This window comes from Microtus oregoni, unplaced genomic scaffold (assembly GCF_018167655.1).
Source record: "Microtus oregoni isolate MIOR12 unplaced genomic scaffold, Mior012 000010F_ref0000083, whole genome shotgun sequence".
NCBI classification, from domain to species: domain Eukaryota; kingdom Metazoa; phylum Chordata; class Mammalia; order Rodentia; family Cricetidae; genus Microtus; species Microtus oregoni.
The window spans coordinates 52,869,404-52,886,393 of NW_024543069.1; the positions used below are offsets into that span (position 1 = coordinate 52,869,404).

The 16,990-nt window shown below is 35.9% G+C and overlaps 1 protein-coding gene across 27 annotated transcripts in view; it reads left to right on the plus strand.

Annotated features, from left to right (window-relative positions):
• Abi2 (abl interactor 2) overlaps nt 1-16,990 on the plus strand; it is a 98,875-nt gene that overhangs the window by 46,847 nt on the left and 35,038 nt on the right. For 4 of the 27 annotated variants that reach the window (XM_041659388.1, XM_041659392.1, XM_041659399.1 and 1 more), the window contains exons 3-7: nt 4,335-4,511; nt 6,407-6,424; nt 11,832-11,929; nt 15,653-15,799; nt 16,494-16,618. In XM_041659388.1, coding sequence (XP_041515322.1) covers nt 4,335-4,511; nt 6,407-6,424; nt 11,832-11,929; nt 15,653-15,799; nt 16,494-16,618 — 565 coding nt within the window. The remainder of the gene's footprint in view (nt 1-4,334; nt 4,512-6,406; nt 6,425-11,831; nt 11,930-15,652; nt 15,800-16,493; nt 16,619-16,990) is intronic. The other 23 variants (XM_041659390.1, XM_041659393.1, XM_041659401.1 and 20 more) reach the window with 7 other exon arrangements.

Consider the following 16,990-nt stretch of genomic DNA (forward strand, 5'->3'; position numbering starts at 1 on the left):
ATGATGGATTACATTGATAGATTTTTGTATGTTGAACCAGCCCTGCATCTCTGGGATGAAGCCTACTTGATCATAATGGATAATTTTTCTAATGTGTTCTTGGATACGGTTTGCCAGTATTTTGTTGAGGATTTTTGCGTCGATATTCATGAGTGAAATTGTCCTGTAATTCACTTTCTTGATTGAGTCTTTGTGAGGTTTTGGTATCAGAGTGACTGTAGCTTCATAAAAGGAATTTGGCAATGACTTGTCTGTTTCTATATTGTGAAATACATTAAGGAGTATAGGTATTAGGTCTTCTTGGAAGTTCTGGTAGAATTCCACATTGAAACCATCTGGTCCTGGGCTTTTTTTGGTAGGGAGGTTTTTGATAACAGCTTCTAATTCTTCGCAACTAACAGGTCTATTTCGGTCGTTGACCTGGTCCTGGTAACTTTGGTATATGGTATTTATCTAAAAAACTGTCCATTTCTTTTACATTTTCCAGTTTTGTGGCATACAGGCTTTTGTAGTAAGAGCTAATGATTCTCTGAATTTCCTCTGTGTCTGTGGTTATGTCCCCCTTTTCATTTCTGATCCTATTAATTTGCATATTCTCTCTCTGCCGTTTGATTAGTTTGGATAGGGGTTCATCAATCTTGTTGATTTTCTCCAGGAACCAGCTTTTTGTTTCATTGATTCTTTGGGTTGTTTTCTGTGTTTCTATTTTGTTGATTTCTGCCCTCAGTTTGATTATTTCCAGTCTTCTACTCCTCCTAGGTGAGTCTGCTTCTTTTTTTTCTAGAGCTTTCAGGTGGGCTGTTAAGTCTCCATTGTGTGCTTTTTCTTTTTTCTTTAAGTGGGCACTTAGTACTATGAACTTTCCTCTTAGGACTGCTTTCATAGTGTCCCATAAGTTTGAGTATGTTGTTTCTTTATTTTCATTGAATTCAAGGAAGACTTTAATTTCATTCTTTATTTCTTCCTTGATCCAGGTGTGGTTCAGTAGTTGACTGTTCAGTTTCCATGAGTTTGTAGGCTTTCTGGGGGTAGCATTGTTGTTGAATTCTAACTTTTATCCATGGTGATCTGATAAGACACATGAGGTTACGAATATTTTTTTGTAACTGTGGAAGTTTGCTTTGTTACCAAGTATGTGGTCAATTTTTGAGAAGGTTCCATGAGCTGCAGAGAAGAAGGTATATTCTTTCCTATTTGGGTGGAATTTTCTATAAATGTCTGTTAAGTCCATTTGATTCATTACCTCCATTAATTCTCTTATTTCTCTGTTAGGTTTCTGTCTGATTGACCGAAATATATTTTAAAAAACACTAAATTTAGCTAATCAACTGTAACTGATGGGCAGCTATTTTCCTATACTGATGGGCAGCTGAGATAGCTATTCATTAAGGGTTTATTCTAAATCATTAGTGATAGTAGAAAACAACAATATGTGGATAAAAGTAATTTTTTGAGACTTTTTTTTTTTGTAATACCTATGGCTATCATGAAACTCACACTGTAGATCAGGCTGGCCTCGGAACTCACAGAGATCTGCCTGTCTCTGTTTCTCAAATACTGGGATTAAAGGTGCATGCCACCACTGCCTGGCTTCATTTTATTTTTAATTATGTGCCTGACTAAACCAAAATATTTTATATAGTGCCTTCCTATCAGAGCTGGGTTCCGAGCATGTTACTTGGATTCAGGAAGGAGATGTGGGGCTGGGACTCAGGATAAAGGAGCTTTAGGAGTCAGAATGGTTACTTTAAAGCAAAGGGAAGCTAGTTTTGGTAGTGTGTTGATGTATTCGGTGGGGACACCAGCAGCATGCAACACCAACTTAGCAGTAATGGAAACTGGAAAAACTAATTAGTAAGCATCTGTGAGAGAATAGATATTTAAGTCCTCCCCAGTTGTGGTGATAGTCCACAGCATCTGTAGCAGTAGTCGTACTCTTAAGAGCTCTGTACTGCATTGGTTTTGCTCACTGGCTGAACATGTACTTGCCACAGGTTAGTGCTCTTACTGAGACCTTTTCTAAATTTATTTTAGTAAAATTGTTAACTTTAGAATTCTAGGGTAAAGTTTTTATGTTTTCAACTACAAACAGTTTCTTTGTAAACATTACTATGGAACCTGTGCCTCCAAAGGTTCAGAGTTGTATTAAGAAGACAAAAGTGGTAACTGAGAGCTTGTTGCTTGATCTCAGGAAAGCATGTTTCCATTTCAGGAAAACACTTCACTAAATATCCTTTAAAACATTTTTAAATTCAAACTTTGTGTTATGTATATGGATGCTTTGTCTGCATGTATGTTTATATACCTTGTGCAAGCTTGGTCCCCAAGAGGCCTGAAGATTATATCTAGTCTCCTGAAACTGGATTTATAGACCGTTGTGAGCTGCCAGGTGGGTTCTGGGAATTAATCACAGGTCTTCTTGAAGAATAGGCAGTGTTCTTTACTGCTGAGCCACCTCTCCAGCCCCTAAAAACCTTTTAAGTTGATAGCCGTTAAGGTTAGATGATAAGTATGGGTTGGTGTTATTACTTTTGTTGCTGTTTGTTGCATTTTAGGGCTTATAAAAATAAGGGTAGCGTCTTATATAATGGAGTTGGTTTTGATATCAGTATATAGTGAAGGCTGACCTTGAACTTTTGATCTTCTTGTCTCCAACCTAAGTGCCGGGATTATAGGCTTAGTAGGTGACTGCTGAAAACCTCAGTGATCATTGTACCCAGGACTACCAATCCAGGCATGGCACCACCCACAATAGACTGGGCTTTCCTACATCAATCATTAATTAAGAAAATGTCCTAAAGACTTTCTCAATTGGGGTTACCTTCTCTCGGTTGACTTTAGCTTTCATCAAGTTGAAGAAAAATCCAGCCAGCATAGGTAGTCACAATTGTTTGAATCAGAAGTTCTAGACCTTTGGTTTTTGATGTGTGCAGGTTTACTCTCATAAGATGTTTGGCAACGTTAGACAGTTTTGCTTGTTTTCAGAGTGGGAAGTGTTGTATTTGTGTCTACCCATCACACATAATAGCAAATATGATTAAAGGAACAGTAAACGGTACTTACATTCTTTTTGTTTTTTTGAGACAGGGTTTCTCTTTGTAACAGCCTTGGCTGTCCTGGAACTTTTTTTTTTTTTTTTTTTTTTTTTTTGGGATTTTCGAGACAGGGTTTCTCCATAGCTTTTTGGTTCCTGTCCTGGAACTAGCTCTTGTAGACCATGCTGGCCTCGAACTCACAGAGATCCGCCTGCCTCTGCCTCCTGAGTTTTGGGATTAAAGGCGTGCGCCAAGGCCTGTCCTGGAACTTTTTGTAGACCAGGCTGGCTTCCAGTTTAGAGATCTACCTGCCTCTTCCAGTCCTGAATTCAAGGCTTGTGCCACCACTTCCAGCACATTCTTACTACATTAAAATACTTGTTGCTTATAGATTACAGAATCACAGCTTCTTATGTAAAATGCTACATTAATGTTTAAATTTCCTGAGAATTTTATTCTTTGTTAGCAAATAATACAAGACTATATGTAAAAGTATATATCATTTGTACAAAATAATGTTTCTGTGAGCACTTGATAAATATTAATGAAATATTTGTTCAACGTTGCGTTATAAACAACTTGCTGAAGCAAACAAACTTTTCTGTCAAATTGATTTTTTTTTGTGTGGGGGGGGTTGGATACTGGGAATTAATCAGGGCCTCATAGTGAAGATTTGTATCCCTGACTCTAGCCTTTGATCATGTGTTTTGTTTTGTTTTTTTGAGACAGGGTTCCTCTGTGTAGTGCTGTCTGTCCTGGTATTCTCTTTGTAGACCAGGCTGGACTCAAACTCAGATTCACCTGCCTCTGCCTTCTAAGTGCTAGGGTTAAGGTGAGCCTATATAAATAGATGAGTGTGATGTGCACTTGTAATTGCAGTGCAGGGAGGCAGAAACAGACATAATGCCTGGGACTTGTTGGCCAGCCAGTTTAGACAAATTACCAAAACCTGTTTCTCAGTGGGTTGATTTCTGGTCACTTGTACAAGCATGCACATATACAACCCTTCAAGATCATACACCCTTTAGTGCCTATATGTGTGCGTTTGCAAGCCTGCACACTTGTACACATGCACATTTTACGTTCTGCTTTTATCGTGTGGCCTATAAAAATCAGGTGGTTGCCCAGATTAGGCCTGAGGGTATGCTTTGGCAACCCTTGCATTAGGTTAAAATGAATAAAGACGGTAGTCTGTAGAGAAGATAGTTTATGAAATGTATATGAAAGAATGTTAAATCTCCAGGTGCTTATTATTTATTGGATGCCAGAGCTGTCTTTGTATTATCTTTTCTTTTGCAGACAGTTGATATTCATAAAGAGAAAGTTGCAAGAAGAGAAATTGGTATTTTGACTACCAATAAAAATACTTCAAGAACCCATAAGATTATTGCACCAGCTAACCTTGAGCGACCAGTTCGTTATATTCGAAAACCTATTGACTATACAATTCTAGATGACATTGGACATGGGGTAAAGGTAGGTGTAGTTTTTACAAGCTTTCAAAAGTAGCAGTCTGTAGTGGAACCCTAGAAAATTAAAGTTTGTTTGATTTCCTAAAGAAACAAATCTTGACACAGTTGTGAAGATTGCTTTTTGCTTACTACTGTTAACTATTGTGTCCTTAAGGATTTCTAGTGTTGTGTTTTCAGAAACAGTCATCTTTCAATGAGATTTGTTTAGTTATGGTGGTAACTTCCATAGGTCAGATAAAGTATGATATAGTTGTGTTATTCTTTTAATGATTTAATATGGCAGAAAAACCATCCAGCATATTACTAAAATGTTTTTCTTATATCAAAAATTTATCAGCATACTTTTGCTATTAGTTTTCAGAACAGCATGTTATTAAACATGAGCTTGCTTTATTTTTTCCTAGGATAATTTTACTTCAACCTTTTGGATAGGAATAGTATTGTAGATAAAAATTACAAATTATTGTTTATTTCCAATGCTTTTAAATTTGTAACATTATTTATTTTGGCCATCTTTTAAAGATAATTGAGTATCTAGTACGTATATGAAGTACCATGATCAAAATTATGGCGTATTGAGATGTGGCCTAGCAGGAGATTATAAGCTTTTCATACACAAAGCCTGTGTTCTAGCACTAGCACTTAAGACACCTAACACCACAGCTGGGTAAAAGTGTACTTCCTGGAAACAATTTAGAGCTGCAGCTGAGTACATTATTTATAGTTTATATTTCAGTAGTGAGTAGAAAAACACAGGTATGACTTCAAATAAATATACACATATGTCTATCTTGAAGCTGTATAGTTCATGTATATTTTATTTTCTGATATAAATCTATTTGTATAAAACATATACCACCATTTTGGCCAGAAATCAGTAAATTCAAATTTAATGTTTATCTTTGTATACATAAAATATACACATAAAATATAAATTTAATTTATCTAACAACTTTTATTTCAGTTTTTTTGTTTTTTGAATTTTTTTTTTTTTTTTTTTGAGACAGGGTTTCTCTGTGTAGCTTTTGAGACTGTCCTGGAACTTGCTGTGTAGACCAGGTTGGCCTTGAATTCAGAGATCTGCCTGCCCTGCCCTCCAAGTGCTGGGATTAAAGGAGTCACTGTCGTCCAGCCTCTCTTCCTTCCTTTCTTTCTTCATTCCTTTCACTCTATTTCTCTCTTTTTTTCCTTTTCTTCCCCGCCAGCCCCCCAGTTTAAGCTCTGTCTAGCCTTGAACTCACAGTGATCAGCCTGCTTCTGCCTCCAGAGTGTTGGGATTAAAGGTGTGTCCTTCCACACCCTGCTTATTCAGAGTTAAGCACAATTATCTGGAATTTGATATTTAATTTTATAGTTGATTCATACATTATTTTAATGGCTAATTAAAGCATATTAAAATAGGATATATAACTAAATGGTTAATTAAAACTGTAATTTCTTTAACTTGGGGAAAGGTTGAAGACTAATAGCTGCTTAATAGAATGTTGTAGACTGCTGCCAGAATCTGATGCCAGAAGGTACTTGTAATATAAAATTAGTGCTGTTTATATAATAAAAGATGATTCTGTCATGTAATTCTTGTTTAATCTGTGAAATAAAATATTTTTCTTTTAGGATTATAGCCTCTGTTGTTTGTACTTTAGTGTTTAGTGGTCATTAATTTGAAGAAAAAGTTTTGAATAAAATAGTGTGTTACTGTCATCAATGAAACTCCTGATCATGACACATTCTGCTTTAACCACTCTTTCTATGACCTACTGAAACATTATTTTGTTAATGCTGATTGCTTAACTTGTTTTTCTTTGTTTTCTTTTTTTTGTCTTCACATCTTGAAGTTCCAACTAACCTTTCAATGCCTTTTTTCCTTACCTCTTTTATTTGCTCCATTAATGCATTAAGTGGTTGCTTAGATTTAAGGTAAGAGATTCCAGGGCTGTATTTCCATTCTGTGTTCTTATGTAGAATATTACATATGGGGAGTAAAAAGATATTTTTCATTTGGCCTTTTAAAGCCAACAAATTAGTTCTTTTTATTTTGGTGTAGCAACTTTGTTGTCTGTGTTCATGTTCCCTGAGGGTAGGTATTGTCTGTTTTGTTCATTGCCCTGTTCTTTGTGCCTAGAACAGTACTGAACACACAATAGGTAATTAGTAAGTATTTTCTGAATAAATGGGTACTTTCATAAAATTGAAATATGTTATTCTGTAGTAAAGTATTATCAGATAAAATTATCTGGGTCTTTATAAATGTGGAAATTTTGTTACTGATTGGAGGACCAACTAATATGCTGTATTTAACCCTCCCCTGTGTAATAGCCTTTTATTCTATAAATGGTGGCTTGATTATATAATTATATGGTATAATACAAAAATTATAAAGCAAAAATATATCATATGCTTTTTTTAAGTTGCAGTACATTTTACAAAAAGTCCTTTAAAATGGTTGTATAAAATATATTTCAATATAAACTCAAGTCTTTTTAAAGGTGAATATTATTTGTATGCACAACATCCAAAGTTCATGATAATGTTTAAAAAATACAAATTAAGAATTAGAGATAGGGTTTGGAAGGTATCTCTCAGTGCTAGAACACTTGCCTAGCAAGTAGAAGGCTCAAACCAACCAACCAACCAACCAACCAACCAACCAAAGTAAAACAAACAAACAAACAATCAATCAATCAATCAATTAATCAATCCACACCCAAACAAAGCAAAGTGTTGTTTCCTGTTGTGACTTGTGTTATAGTTTAGTGTCTTGAAGGATCCTTGAGAAAGCATTTCAACTATACTCAAGAAGCCTATCAAATACAGTGTCACTAAAATGATTTTCATCAAATTTATCATGCACTTTTTTATTACCCAAATTTTGTGATTTCTTTTCAAATATGTTTTTGTTGTCACTCTGTAGTTTGCCGTATTTTGAGTGTAGTTAGTTATAAGCAAGAGACAGGATGACTGTACTACCTAGAATTAACCATGGCCATAAAAATTTGCCTGGTCATGGCAGGTAGATCTCACAGGAGAAAAATAAAGTTACACTGGAGAACAGGCTCTAAGCGTTCCCGTGTTGGTAACCTAGGGATGTGAAATTGTGGGGAGGTTCCTTCTGTTTCAAATGGCTAAATTACAGTGAAATAGACTAAAAAAAAGTAGGCAATATTCAAATTTTGGGTTTTGGTCTGTTCACCTACAAAGTGATAGCAGTGCCCAGAAGTAGTGTACCTGAAGAAAGACACAGAAATAGGCCGATCTCTTCTCTTGATGCTTAGCCTTGTGGAAGCCGCTTTCCATGCTTTTTCTCTAGGTTGGGCTGTGTTTCTTTCTTCACCTTGAATATCTGTTTTCATGTAAGAGATCGGTTCCATGAAGGCATACTAGAAAGATCCCAGTAAGATGCCTCAATATTTTTCCTCTTTGAACCAAAACGTTTCATACTAGAATCTCTAAGGATTTCACTAATATAGTTAATAATTATACTACATGGTACTATAGCAAAGGATAATGCTAGACAGGAAAGTATGGACTTTGCCTGTTTTCCGTCTTCCTCTAATCCATATATATATATATATAGATAAAATTGTTCATAGCCCTCTTTTTTTTCCTCTCTGTATTCAAATGTATTTTTCTTAAAAAAAATAAAAGACAGGTGACCAAACCCAGGGCTTTGAGCATACTAAGTATGAACTTAACTACTGATTCTACATCCCCCATCTCCAGATCCTTTCTTGTTAGGGTCTCATGTTATTCCAAACTGACTTTGAATTTACTGTGTAACTGGGGCTGGCTAGCCTTGAACTACTATCTTCTGTCTCAATCTCCAAGTGATACAATTACAGACAGGTGATAAAATTACAAATCTGATCTTGTTTACTTTCCCCTTCCCTCTTTCCACCACCCCTTTGTTTAAAGTCAGCTCCGTTTTCTCTATGAAACATTCTATTGTGTAACTCTGGAGATATCCATTGCCACGCTGACTCAGCAGTTACGGTTATCCATATAAGACCTTACAAGATTAGACTCACTACACCTCTCTTGGAATGATGAAGAAAGCCCAAGGGGTAGATCCTGGAGTTTGCTCACCAGGTTCTTATCCTCCTCAAGAATAAACAAGTGCTTAACAACTTCTAGAGGAGGTTCTGGAGGGTGGCGTAGTTGCCTGTAAGTTGTCATGCTCTGGAAGCAACCCCTCTCTCATGCTTCTGTAACTCCAGTTAAACCCAGCAGTTCATCAAGCCAGACTTGGATGAAACCCCCTTTGCAGTGGACCTGTGGTCATTTGTCACTTAATGATGGAAGCATATTTTGTAAGGTAACTTTGTTAGCTGTTTTGTTGCTGAGTGAACATCAAGTAAGTGTACATGAATAGAGTATGAAAGCATAAACAGCTGTAATCCCATACAAGGGAGATGCACGATGGAGACACAAGGATCTCCAGAAGTTTGTTCACCAGGTAGGCTGGTAAACTCAGCAGCAAAGGGATCCTGTTTTAGACAAGGTGGAAAAACAGTAAGGATTATACCCAAAGGTTCTTGTCTGACTTTTACATGTACTCTGTGGTATGCATGTGCCTGCAGATGTGTGTATATAAACATGCACTCTCAAATATACACACATGCATTTATGTGTACGTCAAGAGGAATTACTGTTATAAATTGGTTGCAGCAGTGTATGCACACACATATTTCAGGAGGAGGTACTATGACAAAATGGATGCAGTTTTGTTTTTCTTTTTGACATGGTTTGTACATGCACGCAAGCACACTTGGACGTGTTTCCTACAACAAGCATGGTAATTTAGTCAGATGTTTTGCTAATTGTCAGGAAATATGTTCTCTAAAATACCTCAGCTTCTTTTAGTATCATGATACCTATTCAGTAAAGAATTTTTGAACAAATTATTTTAGATATGAATATTTAATTATAGTTTTAAATTTGCCTTTATAAAGAAATAAAGTGTTTTTGTCAATTCTTACTATTAATTTTTTGTATTCATATTCTCTATACTTATTTTTGTTTTATGTAGCACAGAGAAAAATTTCCTTGAGAAAATTCTGATAAACTTAGCTTAATAAGATGGCAGTACAGTGTCAGTGATGAATAAAACATGGTGGTTTGGACATTACAGGGACCTAGGTTCTTAAGTGATTTGTCGCTCATCCAACTCATTAACCAAATAACAATCATTTCAGGATTTTATAGATTATAAAATGTATTCATTTTTTGTTTATATATGCCCACCAAATTTTAACTAAAATTTTATTTTGCTTTTATTATTAGGGTAGATTTGAAGACTTAGAGAAGGTACTGCAATTTAAATAAAAGCACCTTGCATATTGAAACCAAAATCAAATTATAGTTGGAAGGTTATCTTCAAGTATCTTAGCTATCCCATATATAGAATAAAATTCTCTTTTATTCTTTTTCTGTTCTCGCTCCTTTTCCTTCCTGTTTCTAGCAAACTGAATTGTAGTTTAGTGTTTGGTTCACTTCTCCCTCATCACTTATAGTAACTTTGGGTTTTATGTTGTTTAAGGTTGAGCTTAAAGGACTTTAGTTACAACTTAAATCTTGTGGTATTAAATTAAAACTTGCTGTTTTTAAAAGTTAAAGAGGTTATTTGTCAGATTACTTATAAAATTTTCTTTAAATGTGAATTGACTTTTTGGAAGTGTCTTCTGACATTTTAAAGATAAATTCACAACCCTCTGCTTATTAAAGAAGGCGATGACAGGGTAATTCATTTGTTTGATGATTCGTATTTACTGCTAATGCTTTACTTTAAAATAATAACATTTCAAAGGCACCATTTGTCATTAAATACTGTTTCAACATCACACACAACTTGTTCACTGGGCTATTCATTTGAAGAATTTATTGCTCGATATATTATTTCTTGCTTATTTGGATAAGTAATAATTATTATTTTAGAACTTAAAAATATCTACCCTAGTCATAGTTAATTTTGACAGCCTCAGTACTCTGATATGAGTAAGATTCATTTTCATAAAATTTAAAATTGGTCAGATTTGGTGGTATACATCCTTAATCCCACCACTTGGGAGGCAGAGACAGGCTGATCTCTGTGAATGCAAGGCCAGCCTGATCTCCATAGGTTAGCTAGGGCTTCATAATGAGAATCTGCCATATATATGTATACTTAAATATATATATATATTTATAAATTTTATCTTTATATAAAAATATTTATTTATAAATATATATTTTAAAATTAAAGTTGTCTCTTCCAACTTCAGTGGTATAATATTTTATCCTTTTATGTTGTAAGTATAAATTTAATTCTGAAGACAGTATAATGAGGAACTTGAGATTCCTTAAATGTGTTTTGAAGGTAGCAATTCAAGATAATAGGGACTTAAAGAGAACATGTGTGAGTTTACTTTGTTAATCTATTAGTAGTCTCAGACAGTGTGAGGTTGCATTGCACTGTATTCCTTCCTGACTCCTTATAAGATAGCTGGATGTTTAGGGTTTTGTGAGTGCTGGCATATGGCGTGATTTTTCCCAGGTTGCCCATCTTTCCTGTATTTGGAATTTCAGTTGGGAATAGAATTATGAATGCAGTCATGGTCCATCTCTGACTTGAGACTATGTTACACTGTTTCATTCCGCAATTAACCTCTACTTTGGGCCTGTGTGGGTTTAATTCCCACTAGAAGTCACACAATGATGGTAGCTTTTATATTGTCAGTGATGGGTTACCTCAGCCCTAACATTGCCTTGAACTTCTAGCAGCGTTCAGGTAGGTATTTTCCTTGTAAGGAGAACATTAAACCTGAATTGTGAGAGTATTTCACAAGTTTAAAGAGCTGAACTTTTCTTTGTACATCATACAACTGAACATATGCATATTACATATTTTTTAGTTGAGAAACATGCTTTATGATATACTTGCTATATAAGGGAAACAGTCCCCCAAATGAAGAATTGATTTAAATTTAAAATAAATTGTTTTCACTTGAGTTATTTTTTGTTACCACTAAAGTTTTTAGAACTATATTTTGTGATTATAGCTGAGTGTAATATCCAATAGTCTAACCAGTGATCTGTTGGTGTGATGACCTAATGGCAAATAAATTCTTCACATACACGTTTTAAATAATTTGAAAATCCTTTTAGGAAGAGTCCTTTGAGTACAACTACAGAATAGTAGAGTAGAAATTGCATATGAAGTGCATGGCCTCTTGTTTTTTGGGTTTTTTTTGTTTTTGTTTTTTAATTTAACCTTCCCCTTCTTATTTTCCAAATGCCACTTTGTTTTACTGCATAGAAATTAAGTGGTGTTTCCTTCAACATTTGTTAGGTGAGCACACAGAGTATGAAGATGGGTGGGCTGCCACGTACAACACCTCCTACTCAGAAGCCCCCGAGTCCCCCCATGTCAGGAAAAGGGACACTTGGGTGAGTAATACAGTAATAGATCACAGAAAACCATGTCATGTACTATTGTGTTTAAGAAAAAAAATCTGTGTAAATTAGTAGGGAGAGTTATTCGTATTGCTACCTTTGTGTGTTCATCCGTCCGTCTGTCCAACCCCTCCCCCCCTTCTTTGGTAAGCACATCTTTATACTTCTAAAAGTGGTTGTTTGGAAGTTATTCTTGTAGAGAGTTTTAAATTGTGACAAAATCCTAGCCTAAATTCATGGCTAGTTATAAAGTGAAGTCTAACTTCATTCTTTTTTCTTAGAAAATTTTAATGATCTTTTATATTACAGTTGCATTTAACAGGTTGTCCTCATCAAGAGGCTATGTGGATTTGTAACTTGTTATAGTTTGGAGTTGATTTTATTTTGTAAGTTAGAAGGAAAGTGTGACTTTTTTCTTGTGTAGTGTCTTTGCTTTATCATGATTGAGGTTTGTAGTTAGGTGGGTGTGATACAGTCCAGGAGCCAGCTGGTGCGACTCTGGTGTCGCTCTGCTCTCTGTGCTGGGGTCCTGTCATCAGTTCGTCAACAGTTCAGTCTTTTTCACCTGTAAAGGGGGTGATATTTGTCCTCTATCAACTTTCCATGATCACCGTATTGCAAATTGGATTTTTAAAAATGTATAAGACACATTTTTAAATGGCAATGGTGGCAAATGCCTTTAATCCCTGCACTCAGGAGGCAGAGGCAGGCAGATCTCTGTGAGTTCAAGGCCTGCTTGGTCTGAAAGAGCTAGTTTCAGGACACACTCCAAAGCTACAGAGAAACCCTGTCTCGAAAAACAAAAGAAAAAAAAAAAAGTATGACAAGGCAAATGCTTTCAGAACTATTGTCTTTGTGATATTTTCTCAAAAAGAAAAAAAGGGATGAGAACCAAGTGGAAACCATAAACAACAACATGCCCCTCCTCCCCCCGCCAAGCACTTGGATTTGAATAGGACAGAAACAAATTGAAATATAAAGGAGGATAATTTTGGAAAGTGATTATAGTTTGGTCAGTGGAAAGCAAAACAAAAAGGTGAAACCAAAAATATGATGGTTTTAATTAATTAATTTATTTTTGCTTTTTAAGCCAGGTGTTATTACATATTGTAGTCTATATTAATCTTGAACTCATGATCCTCCTTCCTCAAATTTTGGAATGCTGGGATTACAGGTTTGTGCCTGTAATCCAGTTTAGGCTTTATCTAGAATGATCTTTTTGTTCTTAGAATGCAGAGGAAAGAATCTAGTAGGTCAAATAAGATTTAACTTCCAGGTAGAATGAAAATGACATTGTAGGGTGTGATGGTTGCAGAGAAAGTGTTTGCTATGTTTTCTTGTAAACAAATGCATATTTATTTCTTCGGGTGTACTACTTAATGGAATTTGTAAATGTTTAAGTTAATGTTGTTATCAAGTCTCTAGTAAAATTAAAATCTCTTCTACACTCAGATTTTGAACTCATACTTAATGTACCAGGGATGTGTTTTCTTGGGTATTAGCTGGCGTTCAGTTGCTCTGTGGAGATCAGAGTGGCTAAGTTCCATTTGTCCATTTGACGATCTTGGCCTGTTTTCTTTAGTCTTTGCCTAATCACTATATTTTTCCTCTTCTTCCTGCTTACTTTGTTTTATTTATTTATTTATTTATTTTGGTTTTTCGAGACAGGGTTTCTCTGTGGCTTTGGAGCCTGTCCTGGAACTTGCTCTTTAGACCAGGTTGGTCTCGAACTCACAGAGATCCGCCTGCCTCTGCCTCCCGAGTGCTGGGATTAAAGGTGTGCGCCACCATCGCCCGGCTTTGTTTTACTTTTTTAACCTTGTTTGTGTCATTGTTTTTCTGTATAACTTGAAGTTAGTGAAGATAGAATGAAACATTTTAGTGTATAGAAAACATTATCAAAAGTAGACTTTAGAGATTAATTATCTAATATAATTATATAAATTTATATATACATTCTAATTTTAAAGATGCTTGAATTTTTAAAAAATAATTTCAATTCAGAGTTGTAGCATTGCTTCCTTTCGACACAATAACATATATACTTTTATTTATTTTGAATTATTAATTATTTTGTTTATTGAAAAATACCTGAGGGAAGTAGAGTCAACAGTGCCTTTGAAATATAATTTCATTTCAGTGGTGGTGGCACCTGCCTTTAATACCAGCACTCAGGAGGCAGAGGCAAGTAAATCTCTGTGAGTTTGAGAAGTGAGTTCTAGGACAGTCAGGGCTATACAGAGAAACCCTGACTGGAAAAATCAAAGAACTGGAAGGAAAAAAAAAGCAAAAACAAACAAAAACAAGGAAGAAAGGAGGGAAGAAAAAAAAAAACTTCATTCAAAGTCAGTGAGCCATAACTTGAGTGGCTGGGAAAGAAATGCTTAAAGAAACTGCAGGAACCTGGTTGGGGGTGAATTAATGAGAAATGCAAGAGCAGGTTGAGCAGCGCCCTCTTGGAAGGGAAGAAAGCCTTTAATTTTCATACTTTCCGGTGCCAAATTCTTTTTTTTTTTTTTTGGTTTTTCGAGACAGGGTTTCTCTGTGGCTTTGGAGCCTGTCCTGGAACTAGCTCTGTAGACCAGGCTGGTCTCGAACTCACAGAGATCCGCCTGCCTCTGCCTCCCTAGTGCTGGGATTAAAGGCATGCGCCACCATCGCCCGGCAAATATTTATTTATTTATTATGTATACAATATTCTGTCTATGTGTATGCCTTCAGGGCAGAAGAGGGAACCAGACCCCATTACAAATGGTTACAATTCCCATGTGGTTGCTGGGAATTGAACTCAGAACCTTTAGAAGAGCAGGCAATGCTCTTAACCTCTGAGCCAAATTCTTTTAAAGACTTAATCTCAACTGCAAGATGTCCTTGTCCCCGAAGGATTTGGTCACTTGGAAGCAAGAACTGAAGGCGAGCTAAGTTTTGCCCCGGGCAGTACTTCACACCCATTTGTTTCCTTTCTGCTTCTGTCAAGTCCTTTTTTTGGAGGGAAAATTTGAGAGAAGGGAAACGATTTCTTAGTAACTTTGTCTAGTTTGTGTTTTACAGTTAAAGTAACTAAGATATAGAAAAACTTAGGTAGTCTTTTAAAATTTCCTATCAGTGTTGAACTCTGAGGAGGAATCAGCAAAGAAATTAAGGTGAACTTGAGGGCAAAAGTTTGTAAAATTGGAAAATGAAATGAAGTGGTGTATTTTTAATTATCAATATGCTTTAGTTTCCATGTGTTTATAGTATAAAAAGGGGAATGAGTTAAGGCTGGTATTGGTCACCATGTGGAGGTTGTGACTCCAAAAATTTAGATTTGTCATCTGTATTTTTAAACATCTTTGGCTAGGGAGAGAGAGGAGAAGAAGATAAGTTAGCGAGTGCCTTTGGGAGATTCTGACACGATTCGAAAATACGCAAATTCTTCTAAGAGAAGAGTGGCGTCCAGAAAACATTGGCTTAAACAATGGAAAACTTGAGTTTTCTGTGAATAAATGAACAAAATTACATTAGCATAGGGAAATGAGGTTGGAGACTGAGATTTACACTACATATTCACCAGAGCTCTCTCATGGAGGAAGAGTTGTACTGCAGGAAAGACAAATTGATAGCTAGGTTAAACCACATTTCCGATTTCTGCTTACAAATTGTATTGCACTGGCAACTCTGAATTTATCGTGCCGAAACTTGATTAATCACAGAATACATACGCTCTTCTTTTTGTAGGCGGCACTCCCCCTATCGCACACTGGAGCCAGTGCGTCCTCCAGTGGTACCCAATGATTACGTACCTAGCCCAACCCGTAATATGGCTCCCTCGCAGCAGAGCCCTGTGAGGACAGCTTCTGTGAATCAAAGAAATCGAACTTACAGGTATTTTCTCTACCTCAGCGCAAAACATGATGGTCAGAGTACCATAAATCTGTTCAGATAACTTCAGTAAAGCTCTCTCATTTTCCAAGCACTAAGTTCTTTTTCTCTGCTCTCCCAAACCTCATCTGATTCTTCCTCTCTCTCCCCTCATGCTCTGAGGCAACCTTGAGCAGTCAGGAAGGTGAGAACGACATCTCAAAGTATAAACTTAACAACAAAAGAGACAACTCACGTTCATTCAAAAAACATTATTAACCAGGAATGAAAATTGCAAGTTATTTTTTGGTAGAAATTTAAAGATGAGAAACAACTCATACTAAAATATTAATATATCACCATGCCTTTACAAACTGAAATAAAATAATCTAGTTAATCTTACTGTAAGTTTATTCAGATAGATATTAAGTCAGGATATAAAAGGTAATATTTATTATTTTAATATATTAAGCACGAACAGTTTGCCCTTACATTTATAGAGGACTTCTTTAAGAAAGTGTATAAGATAGCCCTCATAAATAGGTAGCAAAACAAATTTACTGAACTCAGATTTTGCCCTTATGGTTTATTAAGAATTTATATTTGAAATGGAAACTTTTTGGATTTTATTTCTTGTAGCTATATCCATTTCAGACATACTTGGGAATGTGATACCTTGTTCTCTATATTCATACTTTGGTGGCTCTTATTTCTTCAGCAGCAGTGGGAGCAGTGGAGGAAGCCACCCAAGTAGTCGGAGCAGCAGTCGGGAGAACAGTGGAAGTGGGAGTGTGGGGGTTCCTATTGCTGTTCCCACTCCCTCTCCTCCCAGCGTCTTTCCAGGTGAAGCATTTGAATTCAATTTGTTATTGTATTACAGTGAGTTTTCTTGGTTTTGTGCACGTGTGAACGTGCACTTCTCTGTGTATATATGTGCATGTTTATGTGTGTTGCTGGCTTTTGAACCCAGAGTCTCTTACAGATGGGTTTTCTTCCTAATAAAGATTTTAAAGATTTCCTTAGCATTCCTTAAGTATTGGGAAGTCTACACACATCTGTTATTTCTGTCCAGTGATCTTAATTGTTGACTGTCTAATTGTTACTTTGTTTTATGTCTTTGGCGCTAGTTCAGTTGGTGCTTTGGGGTTTCATGTTCATTATGGTATGAGTTACTTCTTTAGTTTCAGTTAGGGTTACACCAGTACCTTTCCTTGG